The sequence below is a fragment of the Lynx canadensis genome, chromosome A2, assembly GCF_007474595.2.
Source record: "Lynx canadensis isolate LIC74 chromosome A2, mLynCan4.pri.v2, whole genome shotgun sequence".
NCBI classification, from domain to species: Eukaryota; Metazoa; Chordata; class Mammalia; order Carnivora; family Felidae; genus Lynx; species Lynx canadensis.
This window is the reverse complement of record NC_044304.2, coordinates 91,431,703-91,450,421: the sequence shown is the minus strand read 5'-3', so window position 1 is coordinate 91,450,421 and position 18,719 is coordinate 91,431,703. Positions and strand designations below refer to the sequence as shown.

General features: G+C 36.5%; 1 protein-coding gene across 2 annotated transcripts in view; it reads right to left on the bottom strand.

Annotated features, from left to right (window-relative positions):
• The window catches only part of ADAM22 (ADAM metallopeptidase domain 22), a 108,451-nt gene that overhangs the window by 7,710 nt on the left and 82,022 nt on the right, over positions 1-18,719 (bottom strand). Inside the window, exons 23-27 of one of the 2 annotated variants that reach the window (XM_032592395.1) lie at positions 17,997-18,014; positions 10,590-10,697; positions 8,093-8,193; positions 7,677-7,743; positions 5,321-5,431 (exon numbers count right to left, since the gene is read on the bottom strand). In XM_032592395.1, coding sequence (XP_032448286.1) covers positions 5,321-5,431; positions 7,677-7,743; positions 8,093-8,193; positions 10,590-10,697; positions 17,997-18,014 — 405 coding nt within the window. The remainder of the gene's footprint in view (positions 1-5,320; positions 5,432-7,676; positions 7,744-8,092; positions 8,194-10,589; positions 10,698-17,996; positions 18,015-18,719) is intronic. The other variant, XM_032592394.1, reaches the window with a different exon arrangement.

Sequence of the window (18,719 nt, the reverse complement as noted above, 5' to 3'; positions counted from 1 at the left end):
ACTTGCTGGGCTTGCCTTTTGTAGACATGTCTGTAAGGCCACGCTGAGCTCAGTTCTGCCCTCCAGGAATGGCTGAAACCACCCCAGTCACGTATGAGGGACATGGGTCCACCCTTACTCACTTGTCTTTGTTCAGATGCAAATTTTATATAATCCAGAAGGATTTATAATGTGTCCTAGGATAGAATTTAAGTAGTCACTATACCCCCTGCTATTCTTAAGTAATTACAGAGAAGTGGAAAGGGAACAGATTTTGGAGTCACAGCCAAGCTGGTAATTCTGATTCTTATACTTACTAGCTGTGCTACCCTGAGTTACTTGTTGTGTCTCAGTTTCCTCTATCCATAGAAAGGGAGTAAGAATGCCCAAATATCATGATGTGGTAAGAGATAAAGGTATATAGCAGGCACTCAATACAGGATAATTATTTCTGGTTTCTTTTCAGAGCTACTGCATTTTCCGTAAGATCATGGGACTCTGAGTAATCAAATGCATAATACTCCAGAGAAAAGATACCTGCTCAGAGCTTGGAAAGCACTGTCACCAACAGAACTGCCCCCAGGGTGTAGGTATGGGGAGATAATGCTCTTGTCCTGCTTGACGTGAGCGTATGCTGGCAACCATTTGAGCAACCAGTGTCGGATACAGAACTGCGTAAGGGAGCACAGCTGAGGCACTAGCATCACTCAAAACTTTTTGGCATTTGCTTTTCTCTTCATAGTGATGAGGATGTAGTATTTTAAATGCTGGTCTATACTTTGGACCAGTTTGTAGCACTCACAAAGTCCCCACTGCGTTTTGATTAAGGATGCCACAAAGCCCACACCACATGGGTGATTAATAAAATGACCTTTGCCCCCACCAGTGTTTTGGCAGGAGAGGGAATCCCAAATAACTTGGTGACTGTTGACGCATATCTGAGCTTAAGCACAGGGCTGGCAAAGCATAAGCCAAAGTGTGAATGCACTTCGGCCCTCTATGTAAGGACTGGCTTGGACGGAGGGTGGATGAAATTCTCTCTGTTGTGTTAGAATCACTGTGCTAAAAGCTCTGGGGCATCTTCGATTATTCACGACTTTCACAAAAATTGTGCATTGGTTTTCAGGTCCTACCAACATAATGCTTATTAATCCTAAAATGAGAGTTACATTATAAACCTCCACTGGATTTTATCTAGCCTTTAAATACAAATACGGACTTTAATAATTAATTCATAATGTTGCCATCCACCGTGGGAGGTGACACCTAATTCTAAAAGAGGAGATAAAGAAACCCTCTAAAATTGCCCTCGCAGCTTTGCACGTGCAACCAGGGGTGCTAAGCATTTCCCCATCCAAATTGCGTTTAGTCATGCAGCTTCTGGGCAGACCTGGGTGCTGATTTTAAGAAATGTGAACTCTTCTCTGGGAGCCACATCAACTACTCAGCTGACCCAGGGGAGGTGAAACAACTCTTCCGGGGTACCATTTCACAAATTAGTGTTGCAAAGATGCTAGGTCCATTTAGGGATAAAAGTCCTAGCCCATATGCGACCAAAGTCATTCTGTTTGGGTTCCATGGCTGACACAAATTACAATCTGCCCACAAGCCTGAGGAAGATAGACAGGAGAAATAGGACTGCAGGTGAGCCAAGATTCCAAATAACATTCAAAATAATCTTACCTGTCTTCCTGACGCTGGCCATCTTGAGAGCTACAGGTGAGGGTGGGATGTTTGAATGTGAGTGTATGTGTATGAGGTTCAGTGTGAGAAAGTGGTAAAAGCAGAGGAACAGGGCAGAAGGGAAAGATGGGGTATAAAAGCAGGATATATTGTTGTGAGCAGGCAGGGTTATGCTTTCCTTGGGGCATATGCAAATGTATGGATCAAAATAAAATGCAAGTAGGTCTAATCATTTTCTCAAACTATACATGTCTAAACTAAATGGTACACTGGAAGAGAAAGTCCACCTTATATGGGTGCTGAGAGTTAAACACACGTACATATTTTGATATCTATTAAATGCTGACCCAAGTCATGGCAAAAAGTAATCTGAAAGCTAATTGTGTTCAGAAGAGGTCGTAATTGAGTCCATATTTCTTCTTTACATTAGTTGTCCACAAAATAGTCAGATATAAACTGGACATTTACCTCTAGGAAATCACTTTGGTATTAGAAAGAGTGAAAAAATGCCATTAAGAGCTCTTGGAAATTCTCTCTGACCTCTGACGCTAGATTGAGCTACAGTGGATTGAGTAAATTCTAGAGTTTCTAAAATGTAGGGATACTCTGCTCTTCTGTGAACCAAGAACATGTTTTCAGTCTGCTTCCTGCTCTGTCTGAAGTGTTATACAACAAGCATTCTACTAGCATAAAAAGTGCCTTGAATGTTTTGTTGCAAATCTGTAAAGTACTTCTCAGCACTGCCCTTGTCTGGGAGCAAACGATTGTACTGAAAATGAAACGTAAATTCATCCAATCTACTCTCTTGTGGTCAAGATTCTCTGGATAATTTTAAGTCCCATTAAATCACTGGTTTTACTCGAAGTAAAATTCCACTGCATTTCATTTAGTTTCTTTTCATGTTTTCCCTTTTCTCGTACGCACTATGCACTCTTAAGGCAGTAAGTAGGAAAAATGCACTATGAAACTGCTAAATTCTAGACATTAAATTGTTCAGGTTAATAGTGCTTCTTTATTAGTGGAAAGTATGTTTCATGCCCACAGAACACTACATAGCATAAAATGAAGATAAAGCTACTAAAAAAGCTCAAGATGGTGATGGGGACATGCACTAAACGGCAACCCTTTCAAATGGCTTCATTTGAAACATTCAGGAAAAAAAAAAAAAACAAAAAACAAAAAACTAGACTTGCTCACGAAGCCAGAAACAGAGATCAAAAGGCAGCAAATAAACAAGGACCCTTTCCACCTATGGGAACTTGTATTGGGAGATACAAGATAGAGAGCCAGTCACACTACAGTATTTGTATGTGCTGGGAGAGTTTGAAAAGGATATAAAATTAATTTATAAAATACCTAAAGTATGGTCCTTCAGTGTTTTTATTCACATCTTCTACCCACTTAGCTACATTATAGTCTCTTTTGAACCATGGGTTTAAATACCTGCAGAAAGCAATGGAAGGAACAAAGAAAGCAGAACAAGATAGAAAATCTGAAAATACACAGCACAAGCTTAGCAAGGATGTTCTTCACCCTCCAAATGCAAGTGACTATGGCAAATAAACCAGGATGGATGTTGGGTGATTATGAGGCAGTCTGTACAATGACATGAGAATAAACTCAGCTACAACAAGGCTCGAGGCATTCTAGAATGTATTCAACATTGCAGGGAAAATCTTTCCAGTGGTTTCCCCAAGTGGATCAGAAGCGGCCTTCCAATCATAGTACTGTCAGTAATCTCATTCACCCACCTCCAAAGTGGCTTTTTCCAGGCCACCTCTCATTTGGTTCCTTGGTTTTCAAATGATAACGATGCTTTTTGAGAATATTCAGATGGCTGCAATTCCAACCTGGTGTTTGGGTATATAATGCCCCAAGAACAATTAAAAGGAGCAAAGTTCTCTTTCCAGTATGAAAAAAAGACTTTACAAGGCCTTGGTCTCGCGGTCTCACTCCAGACAGCAGATCCTACGCTGGAGTTAACAAAAGATAGGTGCCTCAGCCGGCTCTATCAAGAGCAGACAGGGCCCCTGCTCTTCTGATCCTGGAACCCCAAAACACATTAAGTGTGGTCCAAACAGGCCTGCACAACCTTTAAGTTGGGCTCCGCAATTTTAGTTGCAGCTGCAAAACTCCTTCCTTTTCTTCATGCACTCCAGACTAAAGTGTTCATGTTTCCATTAGCAAATGGACCTCAGAAGTTGCCTTCTGAGTGTCTGATCATGAACTTGTGTGAGTGACTGCCAGAGGATACTAATGACCTTAATTAGCATTTCCATGATGGATCTGGCAAAGTCTCCATCAGAATTACTGTGCAAAGGAAAATGTAAAAAGGTGGTAAAACTGGGAGTCCAAGTCTGTTTTTGTTTTTGGGGGGTTTCCCCCCGCCCCCCCCCCCACTAGAGTTTTCTTTGATTTTTACTCAGGGAGCCAAGCAAAAACACATCCTCTTTAGAATGTGCCCTTGTAAAATAAATACAGATTCAACAAATTCAGTGTTGGAATCATCTGCAGGTTCTACTGAGTTTTCTCATTTAAAAAGTAACTCCTAGAGATACTATAGATAACGAAGATGCAAGCTCCATCAAATTTTGCAAGTCATTTGGAAACAAACCAAGGGAAAGGTAAAATACACTATTTGGGGTTAAACTTTGCTTCTTTCTACCATGTTTGGTTTCAGTTTGTAAATACACTTAAATCATGACATTTCCAGACATATAAACAAAAGTAGATTACTTTTTCCATAGTCCTTTCCTCATTTTTAGCTATAACCAATGAAGTTCCCTCCTAAGAGAAGGGTTTGGTTGCCTTTTATGGCTATAAGACCATTTTTGCTAAGACAGTGTTCCCTGACTCAGGAACAATTTCACACTAGTTTTGCCTTTAGCCACAATCATTGCCAACTTGCACTTTTCACAGAGATAGCCAATTAAAACTTGCATAAAAATTTCCACCGAGACTTTGAACAAAAAGAAAATGTCAAAAAGCAAGTGCAGCCACAGATGAAGGCTAGTGAATGCTCTGGCCTGGGGAAAACCGTAGAAAAAGCCCATGCAGCTGTTATCAGGTGAAACATAGCCACACAGCAAACTGAGTCACCCACAGGCAGCTTCCAGGAGGAGACGTGTGTTCCTTTCACTGACAATCTTAGAAGCTCAAAGGACTGACGCCATGGCTGTTCCATGATACCTACAGCTACATGGCTTGGCTTGTACATGATGGACCTTTTCTTCCATTTCAAGGAGCATCTCAGAAGGCTGTGATCACTTCACTAGAGGTCACTGAAGAGAGCTCTCAAAGGTTGTTCCTTCTGGGGATCTGCCCGTTAAAGTGTCTTCAAAGTGGGCTTCCTAGCATCTCTAGGTGGCGGTGGTGGAAGTGATGAGAGTTTATCAAACCGCTATAAACCTGCCTATGTGGCTTGACTTGGCTTGTAGCGCAACATGCAAAAAAATGCGTTAGACAGGGTAGGAGAGCTCTTTGTGTTCTCCAGGATGGAAAGGCAGAGGAAAATTAGCTTGTGCTGGCTGGACCAGGACCATGTCCAAGCAGACATCGGGGGTCAGTCAGAGATCAAATGACCCCGTTCTCAGCCAAGGAAGGGACTAGGAGGGAGATTAAGTGGCAGCCCAGAATGAAGGGGCAGGTGGAGACTGACCTGTGATCCAGACTCCCTGTCTGGGGGCTGTCAGAGCCCCCTGGGCTTATGCCTTGGGATGGGACTGTCTGGGCGAGGGAGTGCCCAGGCTCAGGTGCTTGGGGCTCCCTCCTGTAAAAACACAATATATAATACAAAGTCTAAGCCAAAACCTTCTTTTCACAGCATGTACAACAGTGAGGAAGATGCAAAAACGTTGAGTGTCAAAACAATACAATAAACAAGGACATTTTATGTTGTTAATTAGTAGGGTATGCATTTGTGGTGAATGCTTTAATTCATGTCCTGATGTTTTATCATCCCTGGGGATGATGGGTACTAAAGGGGATGTGGAAATAATGAACCTGATGATAGCTTTTAACCTAAAAAATAAAAAAAAGGTATGTTTGTCTGTGGTCATTCTGCTCCTCTTATAGTCCCACAAATTATATTGTTGTATCAGAAGCAAGAGGGATTATTTAACGAATATGGAAAGGTATAAAAAATGACTGTCAATGTAATTCCTAAGATGCTACGTATTAGGATTCCTTTTAAGAAAAAACAAAATATGTATGTATATAGTGCCCATACAACAAGGTATGTGAGAATAGTGGTAAACTTCACAGGCTTGGTTCCATTTAATTAATATGAGTCATGTAACCCAAATGCAGAAAGTGAAAAATCTGAGGGAGTCATTACTACTTTTTCTCACAAAGGTGATTCCACTATGATGTCTTATTAAATATTATAGCGTTATCTCACAGGCAAGAGATTTATTAAGGGCTATCTAGTATTATAATTTTTATCATATGATATGAGCGGGAATTCTACAGAAAAATTTTTCAAAATAAGTGACTGCACTAGCAAATATTGTATGAATCTTGCTAAACACCAAGTGCTGTTTGGGTCCTAAACACATAGCTTTACTATGATGTTGATCTATTTCCACTTGGGAGTTTTCAAAGCCTTATTATAGGAAATACCATTAAAACGCTAACCAGCACACAAAGGAAGTTCTGAAGAACACTTGACAGTTTTATCTGTATTCTTGTGAGCAACTGAGATGAGCTAAGGAGCTCTTACCAGGTGACCTCATGCAAAACAAATCAAACAACATTCCAAGAAGAGTTTATCCACAATGAGCCCTTAAAGCATCCAAGCGCTTTGGGAAATGTTTAAGATAAACTCTAACAGATTAGTTATTTATGATGGAATTCTATGATGCCATTCTGGACCATGCAATGGTATCACTTAAACCTATATTTTGTTTCTAAGGTAAAGTGTCCTCTAGCAAACTTTGACAAGCCACTTACAAGACAATACCATCAGCAGGAAGGTCCAAATTTCAGGGCACTGTTATTATTCCTGGACTGAAAAAGGCAGGGTATATGATGGAAAAGCTAACATAAGTTTCTGACAAGCAGTTAACAAATACCTGCTATTCAGATTTTTAAAGTATTAAGGCATGAAGAAGCAATAGTGATCCTGAAAACAATAACTAGCACTATAGTGAGAAATAAGTTAAAAAAAAAAAAAAAAACTTTAGGTAGGTCAAAAAAGTACGGTTAATGAAAACCTGGTGGCAAGGAAGTTCCAGAAGCATACCAAGGGTGTGTTTTATTCCTCGACGTCAGGTTTGAGGAAGCTTACTTTTGCTGTACTTTCTTAAGTGAAGAAACAAACAAAAACAGTGCATGGTGTTTACCTCATTAGAAGTAACTTTAAATGTAACTTGTGATCCCACCCCCCACTTAAAAAAAAAATGTGTGGCTATCATTTAAAACGGACAGTGTTGCACTTAGTGACAATGATTCCGTTAAAGAGCAAGTTTTGGGTAAGTGCCCTTTTAAATGTCCTCAGAAGGAAGATTTAAAAGGGAAGTGTATTCCATTAGTCTGAGAGAATGCTTAGATTGCAGCCATGAAGCCCTCGGAGCGGTGGTTTCACACTGGGAGCAGTATCATGCTCAAGGACGGTGGGAATTTCCCCCTGATGCTTCTAGGCTGTGTGAATACTGGGAAGAGGAAGGGTGACCCCTCTGGAATGGCTGGACCCCGGGTGATGAGAAGAAAGGAATGTTATCAAAATTCCCTTCAAAAGGAACCAAGACACCACAATGGCAGGTTACTGGAGGAAAAAGCCTGCAGCGAGGGTGGGAACCCCGCTAGCAGTGAATATTGGTTTGGGCACAGTTGCGGAGATGCCTATGTAAAAGAGAAAAGCCATGGTTAATTTTAAAACGGCAAAAAGGAATTAAAAAGACAAAACCAAGACCAGAGGCATGGTTTACAGTTCTTTGATGATCTTGTTAATTAACTTTTCACACTAATTGCATAGGACCTTGGAATGCCTTTTTCCATTAGAGGTGTAGACTTACTCAGTTGAATTAGACCGAGGTCTAAATCTTTTGCCTCTGATTTTCTTTCTGTTGCCTCCCAGGTTACCTGAAAAAGATGGTTTATGGCTAGATTCGCATATAAATGAACAACTGCCATATGTTTAATCACACAGTATTTCAAGTGGTAATATTCCCAGACAGTCCCACCCAGAACACAGGGCTGTATAGCACATACAGCCTTCTGAGTTTGTCCAGAGCCCTGGTACTAGTGAATCCCATCATTTCTCAACCAAGAAAAAAACACACGGACTTTCATAATAAATGCCCTCATCTCTGTTGGGAGAAGAGCTAAAGAGCTTACAGGAAAGAACAAATCTTTACAACCAAGAACCACAAAATGTAAAATTTGGGTTCTGCAAACAGACACACTAGCTGTTCAAAATGACGCCCTCTACCTTGCCAAGAGTTACTTCGAGGTCGTCCATTTTCACAGATGTCTGAAATGTGTTTTGTGTCTGGGATCCTTTCACTCCAAGAATGAGAAAGCCCATTAGACCTGAAATTGAAAATGTATATATACTGTTCAAAAATACAATCAAGTGAATGCTTTAAAATCAGTAAGCAAAATCTCTAAGCACTATTGTGCATTAAATAAATCAAGAAAGAAAAAAATCTGAAATGAAAGAATGAAGAGAACATGAAAGTCTTCATGAAGAAGGCAGAATTACACAACATTCAATGTAAGAAAAGTCAAATACAATGGAACCCCATTACAATAGTTTATAGTTGAAAAGTATCAGCACACAGTGCAAGCCAATCACATTGCCAGCAACCACATATAGCAAATTCACTACATATTTCAGCTATATAACTGGAGCAGAAGAGTTATAATGGGGTCCCACTATAGATGTTTCTTAACTGTAAAGCAATGGTTTTCATTCAAATATTATGAGAACATGGACTTCCAAGAGATTTCACTAAGATCTGTTCAACTGAACCTAGTCAACCTTTACCAAAGTAACATTCAGGTTTTTTTAAACAATAAAACTATTTTCTGAGAATTGGCATTTTCCCCACAAATACGGCCACCTCAAAATGTAGTGTTGTTAGTTAACTGTCCAATAACTGAACTAAATCACATGTTTATGCTGGAAGTATCTCTCACAAAGCCCATGTACCATGATGCCCTTGTGCTATCTGTGTCCTGCCATCTTAAATAAACTGTCTACAGAAGCAAAATTCATACACCTACCACATAAGAAAAGTATTTTGACAAACTATATATACTTAGGAAGAGTTACATAATTTGATACCATTTTTAAATGCTTAAAAGTCATAACCCATTTTTCTAAAATCTGGGAATTATTCAAGTCAATATTTTAAGTTCTTCTTGAGATATATTAGAAAATAGCACTATGCTTAAAATATTTTCCATACGTCATTCCAGTTATTCACTAATAAACGTCTATTTTAAAAGGAATCTTCTACAGATGAATGAAAATAAATGGAACTCAGCACAATTATTACATATTAATTCCCCAAATTAGGATTTTTGCAATGTAAATTTGCTAATTATAGAATGAATCTTATTTTGTACAGAAGGACAACAGAAATTCTACTGGAATACATTGATTTCTCTGCTTATTTACCATCTTATTTAATTTAAAATTAAATATGTGACCAAGAAAATATTTATATACAGGCAGAATTTAGATCTTATTCTCTTAGCCAAAAAAATTCCCAATATGTTAAAAAAAATAAAAATTTGGGCCATCTTATAGATTTGTACTCCTTTTGCAAAAACTAGCATTTTTACTTTTGCTCTAAGCTATGTTATCTGAGTAAAAACAATCCTTCATGCTTAAGATAGTTCTACATAAAGAAGAGTTCCCAGATTTACTGATTCTTTCTTTTCTCCTTTGTGATTGTTTACTGAGTGAAATCCATTGCAGAATTTTTACAGATGATTCACTTATTTAGAATTCCAGAAGAGATCACATTTCTTCTAAACAAACTAGAAATTTCCACTTCAGTCTACAAAGTACTGTGCCCAAAGTAATGTACTGGGCTATCAAAATTTTTTTTTCTATATATTACACCAACAATATTAAAGAAACTTTTCCACAGGAGTATTTTAGCTTTCTTGAATGTGAATGGAGGTCTAATTTCCTAAAACATTCCAACTATTTATTTCTTCTACCAGTTTATTTTATTAAGCAATTATAAAGCATGCAGAATTTTAACTGGTCTTATACATCTTAAGATCCTGGATAAAGAATATAAGATTGAAGTTTAAAACATATAAATAATATATTAACCCCATTTGTCCTATTATAAAACTCAGGCAAATATATTTAAATATACTTAAATTAATTTGGCAACCAAGCTCTAAATTAGAAAGTCTAGAAATAATCATTCCAGGAATAAAAGGCAAAATCATAATATTCAAATATACAATTCACAGAAAAGCGATCTTTTTTTTTTTTTTTTCACAGCAAGCTTAGCTTTGGTATATTTAAAATTTTTAAATATTCAACGCAGCACTTATATTACCAACTTAACAACTGCTTTACGGAAGCATGACAGTAACCTTTTTCTTTGACTACCAAACATGACATAAAGCTCACCATTTAAAATATTATCACATACTATGAATAGTTTCTCAAGCCATATAAGAGCAAGATTGAAAAACCCTATGATTTCTATATAGATTTAGGATTGCTGTTCGTTTAGTTCAGTTTTGTTTTGATTTCTGGCCTGATTTGTTTGAGTGGTTCTGAGCATATGGCATTTTGAAGCACAGTAATCAAAGAACAAAGGATACTATTTGTTAACATTCAAGAAAGAAGGAAGAAGTAATCAAACCTGCTGCAAAATAATGAAATGTTCTGACTAATGGAATAATGTGTGATGGAACAGGCAGAAATCTGAAAATGCGACAGAAAAGCAGACCTCTTCTTAGAACTAGATGCTGAGTTTGTGCTGATTCCGGGAGGAATGTCGCTATAAAAAGAGTCACCATCTCCAGGCTTTTTTACATAATCTCCCTGGGGTAACTGTCTAAGGCATAATAAACATTTCAGAGTCAGAAAACAAGACACACACATGAACACAGACATATACAAATATTATTTTAGGAAAAAAAGAGGTAGGGGTAATGATCTACATGAACCAAATCTATAACAACACATAAGATTATTAATAAATGTGACAAGTTTAAGTAAGTCATTCTAACTGCCAAGGTCAGAAATGCAATCGCTTAAGTCTTTACAGTCTGGATGAATAAAGCATTGCTTCAGGGGAAAGCTATGGAAAGATGAGGTTTTTCATTGTAACTTTATTATACTTCAAGATGTTAACTGCGGTTTTGTCTGAAAATAAATAAATAAATAAATAAATAAATAAATAAATAAATAGTGCTGAAGGAGACATGTCGGGACAGACAGTCCCTGCCCCTCATAAGGCATAGTTTTGTTTTTCTTCTGTTTACTGTCATGAATAAACTATTTATGATTTCTAAATGTGATATAATGTAACCTTAACTGGTCTTCAAATAACAGATTAATTTCTAAGCCATGTCTATAATTTAATCCAAGTAAATTCTTATTAATCTGTTCAATTTGGAGTTTTACTGTTCATTTAAGAGGAATATGAAGAAACTGAAAGAGATTCAAACATCAATCAACAATGTAATTCTATAACTGCAACAGGAGAATATGTGAAGGAAGATGATTTAGCAAGAGGAAGAAGGGGTTGAAAACAATTCTTGTTGAGACTATAGGAAGATATTTATAGGGAGTTGGTGGGTGACCTCAGTTCTCTGTCTCCACCATAGAAGGATTACAACAAAGGAAGATCTACTTACTCTGTACTATTACTGACCCCACTTGCTCTGATTTTGAATTAACTACGATTAAAACAGATTTTTATTACTTTTCCTAAGGGAGGAGGGTAGAAAACTATAGAACGGACCACTCAATCTCAATAACCAATCATCGGCCAGTGCATGGACCGCAAACAGCCATGTGCATCCAAAACTTGATTCAGTTCCATTCAGAATCATTGTGGGAGGTGCCACAAACTGGTGCTGGATTGAGAATTTTAAAAAGAATATACTTAAAAAGGTATCCAACGAAGGCCACAGTTGCTAACTGCTTTTCCTACTTGGTCTTTCCTTAGTTACCATGCTTACCTTGGTTACTTGCTGATGCTAAATTCTATTTTATTCTTTTTCTATTTAAAAAAAAATTTTTTTTTAATGTTTATTTATTTTTGACAGAGAGACAGAGCATGAGCGGGGGAGGGGCAGAGAGAGAGGGAGACACAGAATCTGAAATGGGCACCAGGCTCTGAGCTGTCAGCACAGAGCCCGACGCGGGACTCGAACTCACAGACCGCAAGATCATGCCCTGAGCCAAAGTCGGATGCTCAACCGACTAAGCCACCCGCCCAGGCACTCCTAAATTCTATTTTTAAAAAATGCTACTTTCAGATATTTGCCTTGCTTATACTAATTCCCATTCTGTTTAAAATGTTTACAATACTGGATCATTCGCTCTTCGGAATGACTGAATACTTCTCTCATATTTTTTCAATCCTATATACTCACACACCTCCATAAATTAAATTTTCAACCCATACAAAGCACATATAATAATTTATGTGATCCTCCCCTTCAAAGAAAGTCAAATTTCTCATTAAATTTGTATGTAAGACTAATTTTACCTATAACTCTGTGACACATATTCCTTCAAAATATTTTTAACCCCTTACGTGACTTCAGCTCATAATTATAACCTTTATTCTTTTTCCCAGTATATTACGAAACATTAATTTTTTATAAGAAATAAGACAATTTCCCCATATTCATAGTGTTAATAAGACAGGGGTGGCTGGGTGGCTCAGCCACTTAAGCATCCAACTTTGGCTCAGGTCATGATTTTATGTTGGGCTTTGTGCTGACAACTCAGAGCCTGGAACCTCCTTGTGAGTTCAAGCTTTGTTTCAAGACCTGTGTTGACACCTCAAAGCCTGGAGCCTGCTTTGGATTCTGTGTCTCCCTCTCTCTGCCCTTCCCCTACTCATGTGCACTCTCTCTCTCTCTCTCTCTCTCTCTCTCCCAAAAATAAACATTAAAAAATTATAAAAATATAGTAATACAGGACAAATGATATATATTCTTATTCAAGAGATCTTTAATCTCTGGAATCACATTTTCTGCCTTGCCTCCTATGAGTAAAATATTCTATCAATGCTCAAAAAAATTGATCTCAATAAAAGCAGAGCTCTGTATATCGTCTCAGGGAGGAAACTTTCCTTTTGGATATTAATATTATAAAAGAATACCAAGGAACATCCATCAATATCACATTTCCAATAATAATCCTTATGGTTAAATCCTTTTCATCATTATTACCTTTAATGATCATCTGTATAAGTTGATGAGATGTAACTCACTACAAATTAAAAAAAGACAAGTTCCAAATCCACTTAAATTTTCCCATTAATCTATCCCCTAAATTACCTTCTCTTTACATGGTTCTAGCATTTGTGCATTTACCCAGGGCTCACTTAGCTGATCATGCAGGCTTAAATGGACTGTCTCTCATGATGGATGGGCTTAGATTTGTTGTTGGTTTGTTGTTGTTGTTGTTTTAACTCTGCACATTTTACCACTCCTTCAACATAATTCCTCTGCAGTGCATGGTCATCTATCACACAACGCACAAAACTCCTAAATGCCAAATATATCATAAACTGTGGGCTTCAGTCAAGGGGCTGGAAGGAAGTTCAAGTACAATGAACTTCTGGGGCATGGCCTTGTTTTTATCGTGATGGGCAGATTAGATTCTTACCTACCTCTATTAGGAAGACTCCAAAATATAGACGCTACTCTGCATTCTCCTTACAATTCCATAAGGAATGCATGTAACTTTCTTCACATATTAAGTGAATGAAAATGTTAATTACAAATTAAGAATTTTGTTAAATCTCTTAAGAATAATATTTAACATTCTTCACTGTCCAGAAATTTATCCTTCATCAATATCCATAACAGATTATAACAAACTGATTTCTTCTTGCTCAAACTTTAGTGAAGATAGAGAGTATCAGGTCCCCATGATCAATGAAATAATATTTCATCATTTGTTACATAAGATCATAAGTGACCAGCTAAATGATTCTTTAAAAATTTTTAACTGAATTTATTTTTCTAGTCTTTGTGACTTTCTTCTTAAATTTTGCTCATTTCATGGAATTTTGAATCAAGAAGTGATTACTACATTAGGTGGCCTGACCAGTGCCAAGTTTTGTAATGGGAACATTATCTCATGTTTCCCACATTACATGCAAATATTGTAGACATGCGCATGAATTTTTATAAATAATGCCCCAAAGAAAATAAAAGTTTATTTAACTAAATTCTTTTTCCTCAAGAAGGAGCCCTCTTATGAGGGAAATCTGGTATTTCTTTAAAGGGTCCATTGAACCATAATATTTAATTTAATAATCCTTACACAGATTCAAAATGAGAAAAAATAAGTCTTAACCTTCATGCTGAAGGAGGCATTTCTCCAATGTTTTGTTGGTACCTGGGTTGTCTGATATTGGAATTGTTACTTTACTGTTTTAAGAAATATTGTGTAATGTGTACCAAGTCACATTGACAGATGCATGAATGTTACCGAAATAATAATAATAATAATAGTAATAATAATAATGTAAAAACAAATTAAGATAGGTTTGAAAAAAATGAGGGAGGGTGGTTCACAAGCAGAAAATAAACTGGTTAAAAAGGATGAGAGAGAAAAGAAGTGGGGAAAGGGGTTTCTGCTTAAGGAATAGATCAGGAAGATATGATCTAGTTATTTATTCTATTTCACATTAATTATAATGATGTGTGTTCATTTCAGACAAAGGAAGAAAATATTTCAGCTCACTATGGATGTCTCATAAATCCAAGTTCAGATTAATGTTTTCTTATTCTATTGCTCTTTGCAAACCTATCTGAAAACTAAAGCTCAAACTTGTAATTCTTGTTACAAAGTATACAGATGCTGGGGCACTTAGTTGGCTCAGTTAGTGAAGCTTGAGACTCTTGATCTCGGGGTTATGAGTTCGAGCCCCCTGCTGGGTGTAGAGATTGCTTAAAAATAAAACCTAAAAAAAAAAAAAAAAAGTATACAGCGGCTAAATCCTAAAACAATTATGCTAAAAATGTAAGTGATAGCATCAACTGAAAATATTATGGAAGTCTTCTTCCCTGAAGATTTTAAAGAAAAAGATCAATAGCCATCTATCCAACCACATGATGTATAAGAACTCTCGGTGGCTCCTAGGTTACATGGTTCTACCCTTCACAAGGTAACATTAGCAGATTTAAAGTAATATCATTCATGTATTGGGTTCTGCCTCTACTGTGTCCCAGAATAGGGTTCTATTTTTTATTAAGCAGTTTGTGAACAAAAAGAAAACAATGGGTTTGCTTCACATCTTTTTGCCAGACCTGCTATTAAACCTATCATGCCAAGTTATCAAGCTCCTTCACAGAAGTACTTGCCTGACCTCTCCAAAAATTTCAAAGTTATGCCCAATGGCATTTCTGAGCCATTATCATTAGTAAGAATCTGATAACTAGCTACATATTTAATATGGTCTTGCATTTAGTGTCAAAGCAAACCTTTATGTTCACGAATACCTATACCAGGTCAACCAGTATGTGTGGGTCTCATTCATATCCATGAATGCTGCCTTTCTCTTTGAGAATAACCACATCCACCTCCTTTATTTGAAGATCAGAAAAACACAAAGCCTTCAGAGACCACATACTAATAACTTCCCTTGTGATAATGCTTTATAGATTACAAAGAACTTTATCTGGTTTTAAAGTTGTGGAAAGTTTAAGTGATTTCCCAAGACCACATCCTAGCAAGTGGATTTCTGATTTCTTGCCAATTGGTCCGCTCACCATGGAACCTCAGAGGAAAACCTACCTTAAAGGCAAGGATGACTCAAAATTCTTATTCCTATTTCCTGGCATCTTTTAGAACTGGACACATCTTTATTTGAATCCCTGACAATATTTTTATGAGACTATAAATTTCTTAATGCATGCTTTGTTCCATTCACCTTACCACCTGCTCTGTAACCATTGACAAATATTCTCAAAAAGGAAAGTCCTTCAGAAGATATTTATACATTTACGACTTGCTGATCTAAAGTCCACTGTTTGCTACTTCTCCACTTTGAGGATTATTATACAAGGCCTAAGATTCATTAGCAATGGACAGGGCAAAAATAAATAAATAAAGTTTGTGATGAAACATATCAAAATACATAAAATAAATATCTGTCGAAGATGTGACACCTCTCAAAATAATAAACTAGATTCCAAAAAAGTAACCAGATCGACAAAATGATGACTCAGTAATACCAGGAGGCATGAAATTTTATCAGACACATAACGAAAATTCTTAATGTAAAAATGTTAACTGTGCCTAAGCATATATTGAGATAGAATAAGAAACTGGTACACAGTTTTGCCTATGAATAATTTTTTGTACTGTGGGCAATCCCTAATTCTGGATAATACTCTTGGTGAGAATGTGTCTTAGAGCACTGGTTTAGGTTTGCTTATGTTACACAGTAGTGACATTTTACTTTCTATCTTATATAGCTAGCAATATTAAATTAGAGTCTTAGCTACTACGGAAATGAGGCTGGGTCATCAATATTTGATCTTATTAGTCTAATTTTATTTTTCATTAGAGAAATCCACCAAACTTAGATTCCAATGTGACTGATCAAATTCTACCCAATAGAAAGCTTAAATGATTCCAGCTCTTCTCCTGTAGTTCCAGACACTAGAATTTTAAACATATCAAAAAGAAATCTAGTTTTTAAAACTTAATTAATTTTGTTTAGGTTTACCTTTTACATTAATGATGAGTTAGTTACCCAGAGCAAGGTGAATATTTTCTATTATCTATGCTAACTGACCAAGATCTGCCTTGTGAGCACATTTATAGAGACTATACTAATGGCTAAAGTCTTCTAGGAATTTTAAATTATAACATGGAAGGAAACCGAATGAAAAAATGAAACCTGGTTGGGGAGTGAAAAGGTGTTACCACATTTATTACTTCTTATTTCCAATCTGCCTCTGACATTTAATGGAACAGTGGGGAGAGTTATGTAGGAACCTGCATAGATATCTTCAGCACAAAACTAGTACTATGTGATGTGCAAGACCTGGTCTGGCTCATCTATTTCCAGGATATTTAAATGTTTTTATTGGGGCGCCTGGGTGGCTCAGTAAGTTAAGCGTCCAACTTCAGCTTAGGTCACTATCTCGTGGTCAGGGGATTTGAGCCTCGCTTCCAGCTCTGTGCTGACAGCTCAGAGCCTGGAGCCTTCTTCGGATTCTGTGTCTCCCTCTGTCTCTGCCCCTCCCCTGCTTGCGCTCTGTCTCTCTCTCTCTCTCTCTCAAAAATAAACATTAAAAATTTTTATAAATAAATAAATAATTTTTTGTATCAACAGCTAAGAACATTAATAATTTTTTAAATGTGAAAAGTGAAGGAGATATCTCAATATGGACTAATTTAGATTTAGAAAAAATAGGCATTTTTTTAAAACTGCATGAATGCTTTGTATCTCTTTTTATTCTGTTAGCTAAACACAGATTTTAAGGTTATGATGAATAGGGGTACCTGACTTTATGGGCTTTTATATTTATAAAAAAAGGATACTAGACAATCTGAGATTCTAATAATGCAAATCATTTCTTTACCTAGGCAATTACCTAATCAGTACAAAAATATTTTCTTAGGCAGAGATAATCAGGCCCATTAAGTACTAGGACATTCTCCTGAACCCAACACTGTGCCCACAGAAATGTTATCATTTATGAATGGAACTTACTAATATAACAACAGTAACAAATAACAAATAAATTCCTTTATAAAGTACTAGGCAATAAGCTTATTTAAAAGATGAAGAAAAGCCAATTAATTAACGTAAACACAAGTGGTTCCTTAACATAGAGGAAGTTCGTTTTAGATGGAAAAAAAATTCAATTCCACATATATTACTATAAAGGTAATACAAGTAACTGCTATTACTGTAGTATTGTTGGATGAAAGAACCATAAAATTAACAATAGGTCTATTTTAAAGTAATACATTCCTCAGCACCATTATTAAAATTATCATTTCAAGGTCATGAAAAACAAGATTGCTTTATCATTTCAACACAAAAACAAAGTCAACCTGATTTATAACTGCATGTATAAATTCCAAGGATGCTAACAGGATTTAAGCTTTTCAGTTATATGTTCAGGTTATTCTCATCACATACCTCTGTTCTCGATAATTTCTTTTCATGGACAAGAAGAAAAGGGGGGAAAAAAAGAATTAGTTACCTATGGAAGTACTTTCAGATAGAGCACTAAACATAAAAGCTCTAACACTCATCGAAAGGTCTCTACAAAGGATTTTGAATTGCAGAACTAAAATGAGTAATACAGTCTCTCTCTTTACACACACACACACACACACACACACACACACACACACTCCTCACTTCATCTTTAGAAATGATACCAATGGATTAGTGACAATATTTTCAAATAACTATTTTTAAAAGCATAAATAAGCTTCAGTTATTAGAAAAATAACTGTCTTCTCAATATCAATTGTACCATATTTAACATTTAGTAATGCTCTAAAGTCAATCTTACTCAACTTACTTATATAAACTAACTGTGCTTCCATAGAAATAAAAATCATAATTCATTCCTTTTGGAATCTATACCTGCAAACTAAAGCTCTTCCTAAGAATTTCAAATAGGAGAACATAACTGGACCCTAGAACATTTTATGTCATCATGTATGTAAAATATTAGAGTGAGTTAATTCACAGCTGTTATGGACCTTCTAATTTACCACTACTTACTGAAACTGTACACTGGAAATACTTTGTTCAAAGTTTAGTCTCTGTTTTTCACTAAAACAAAATTACACGAGTTTTAAAACACATGATCTTAAAAATGTGTCCTAGATGGTATAGTAGTTAAGACAC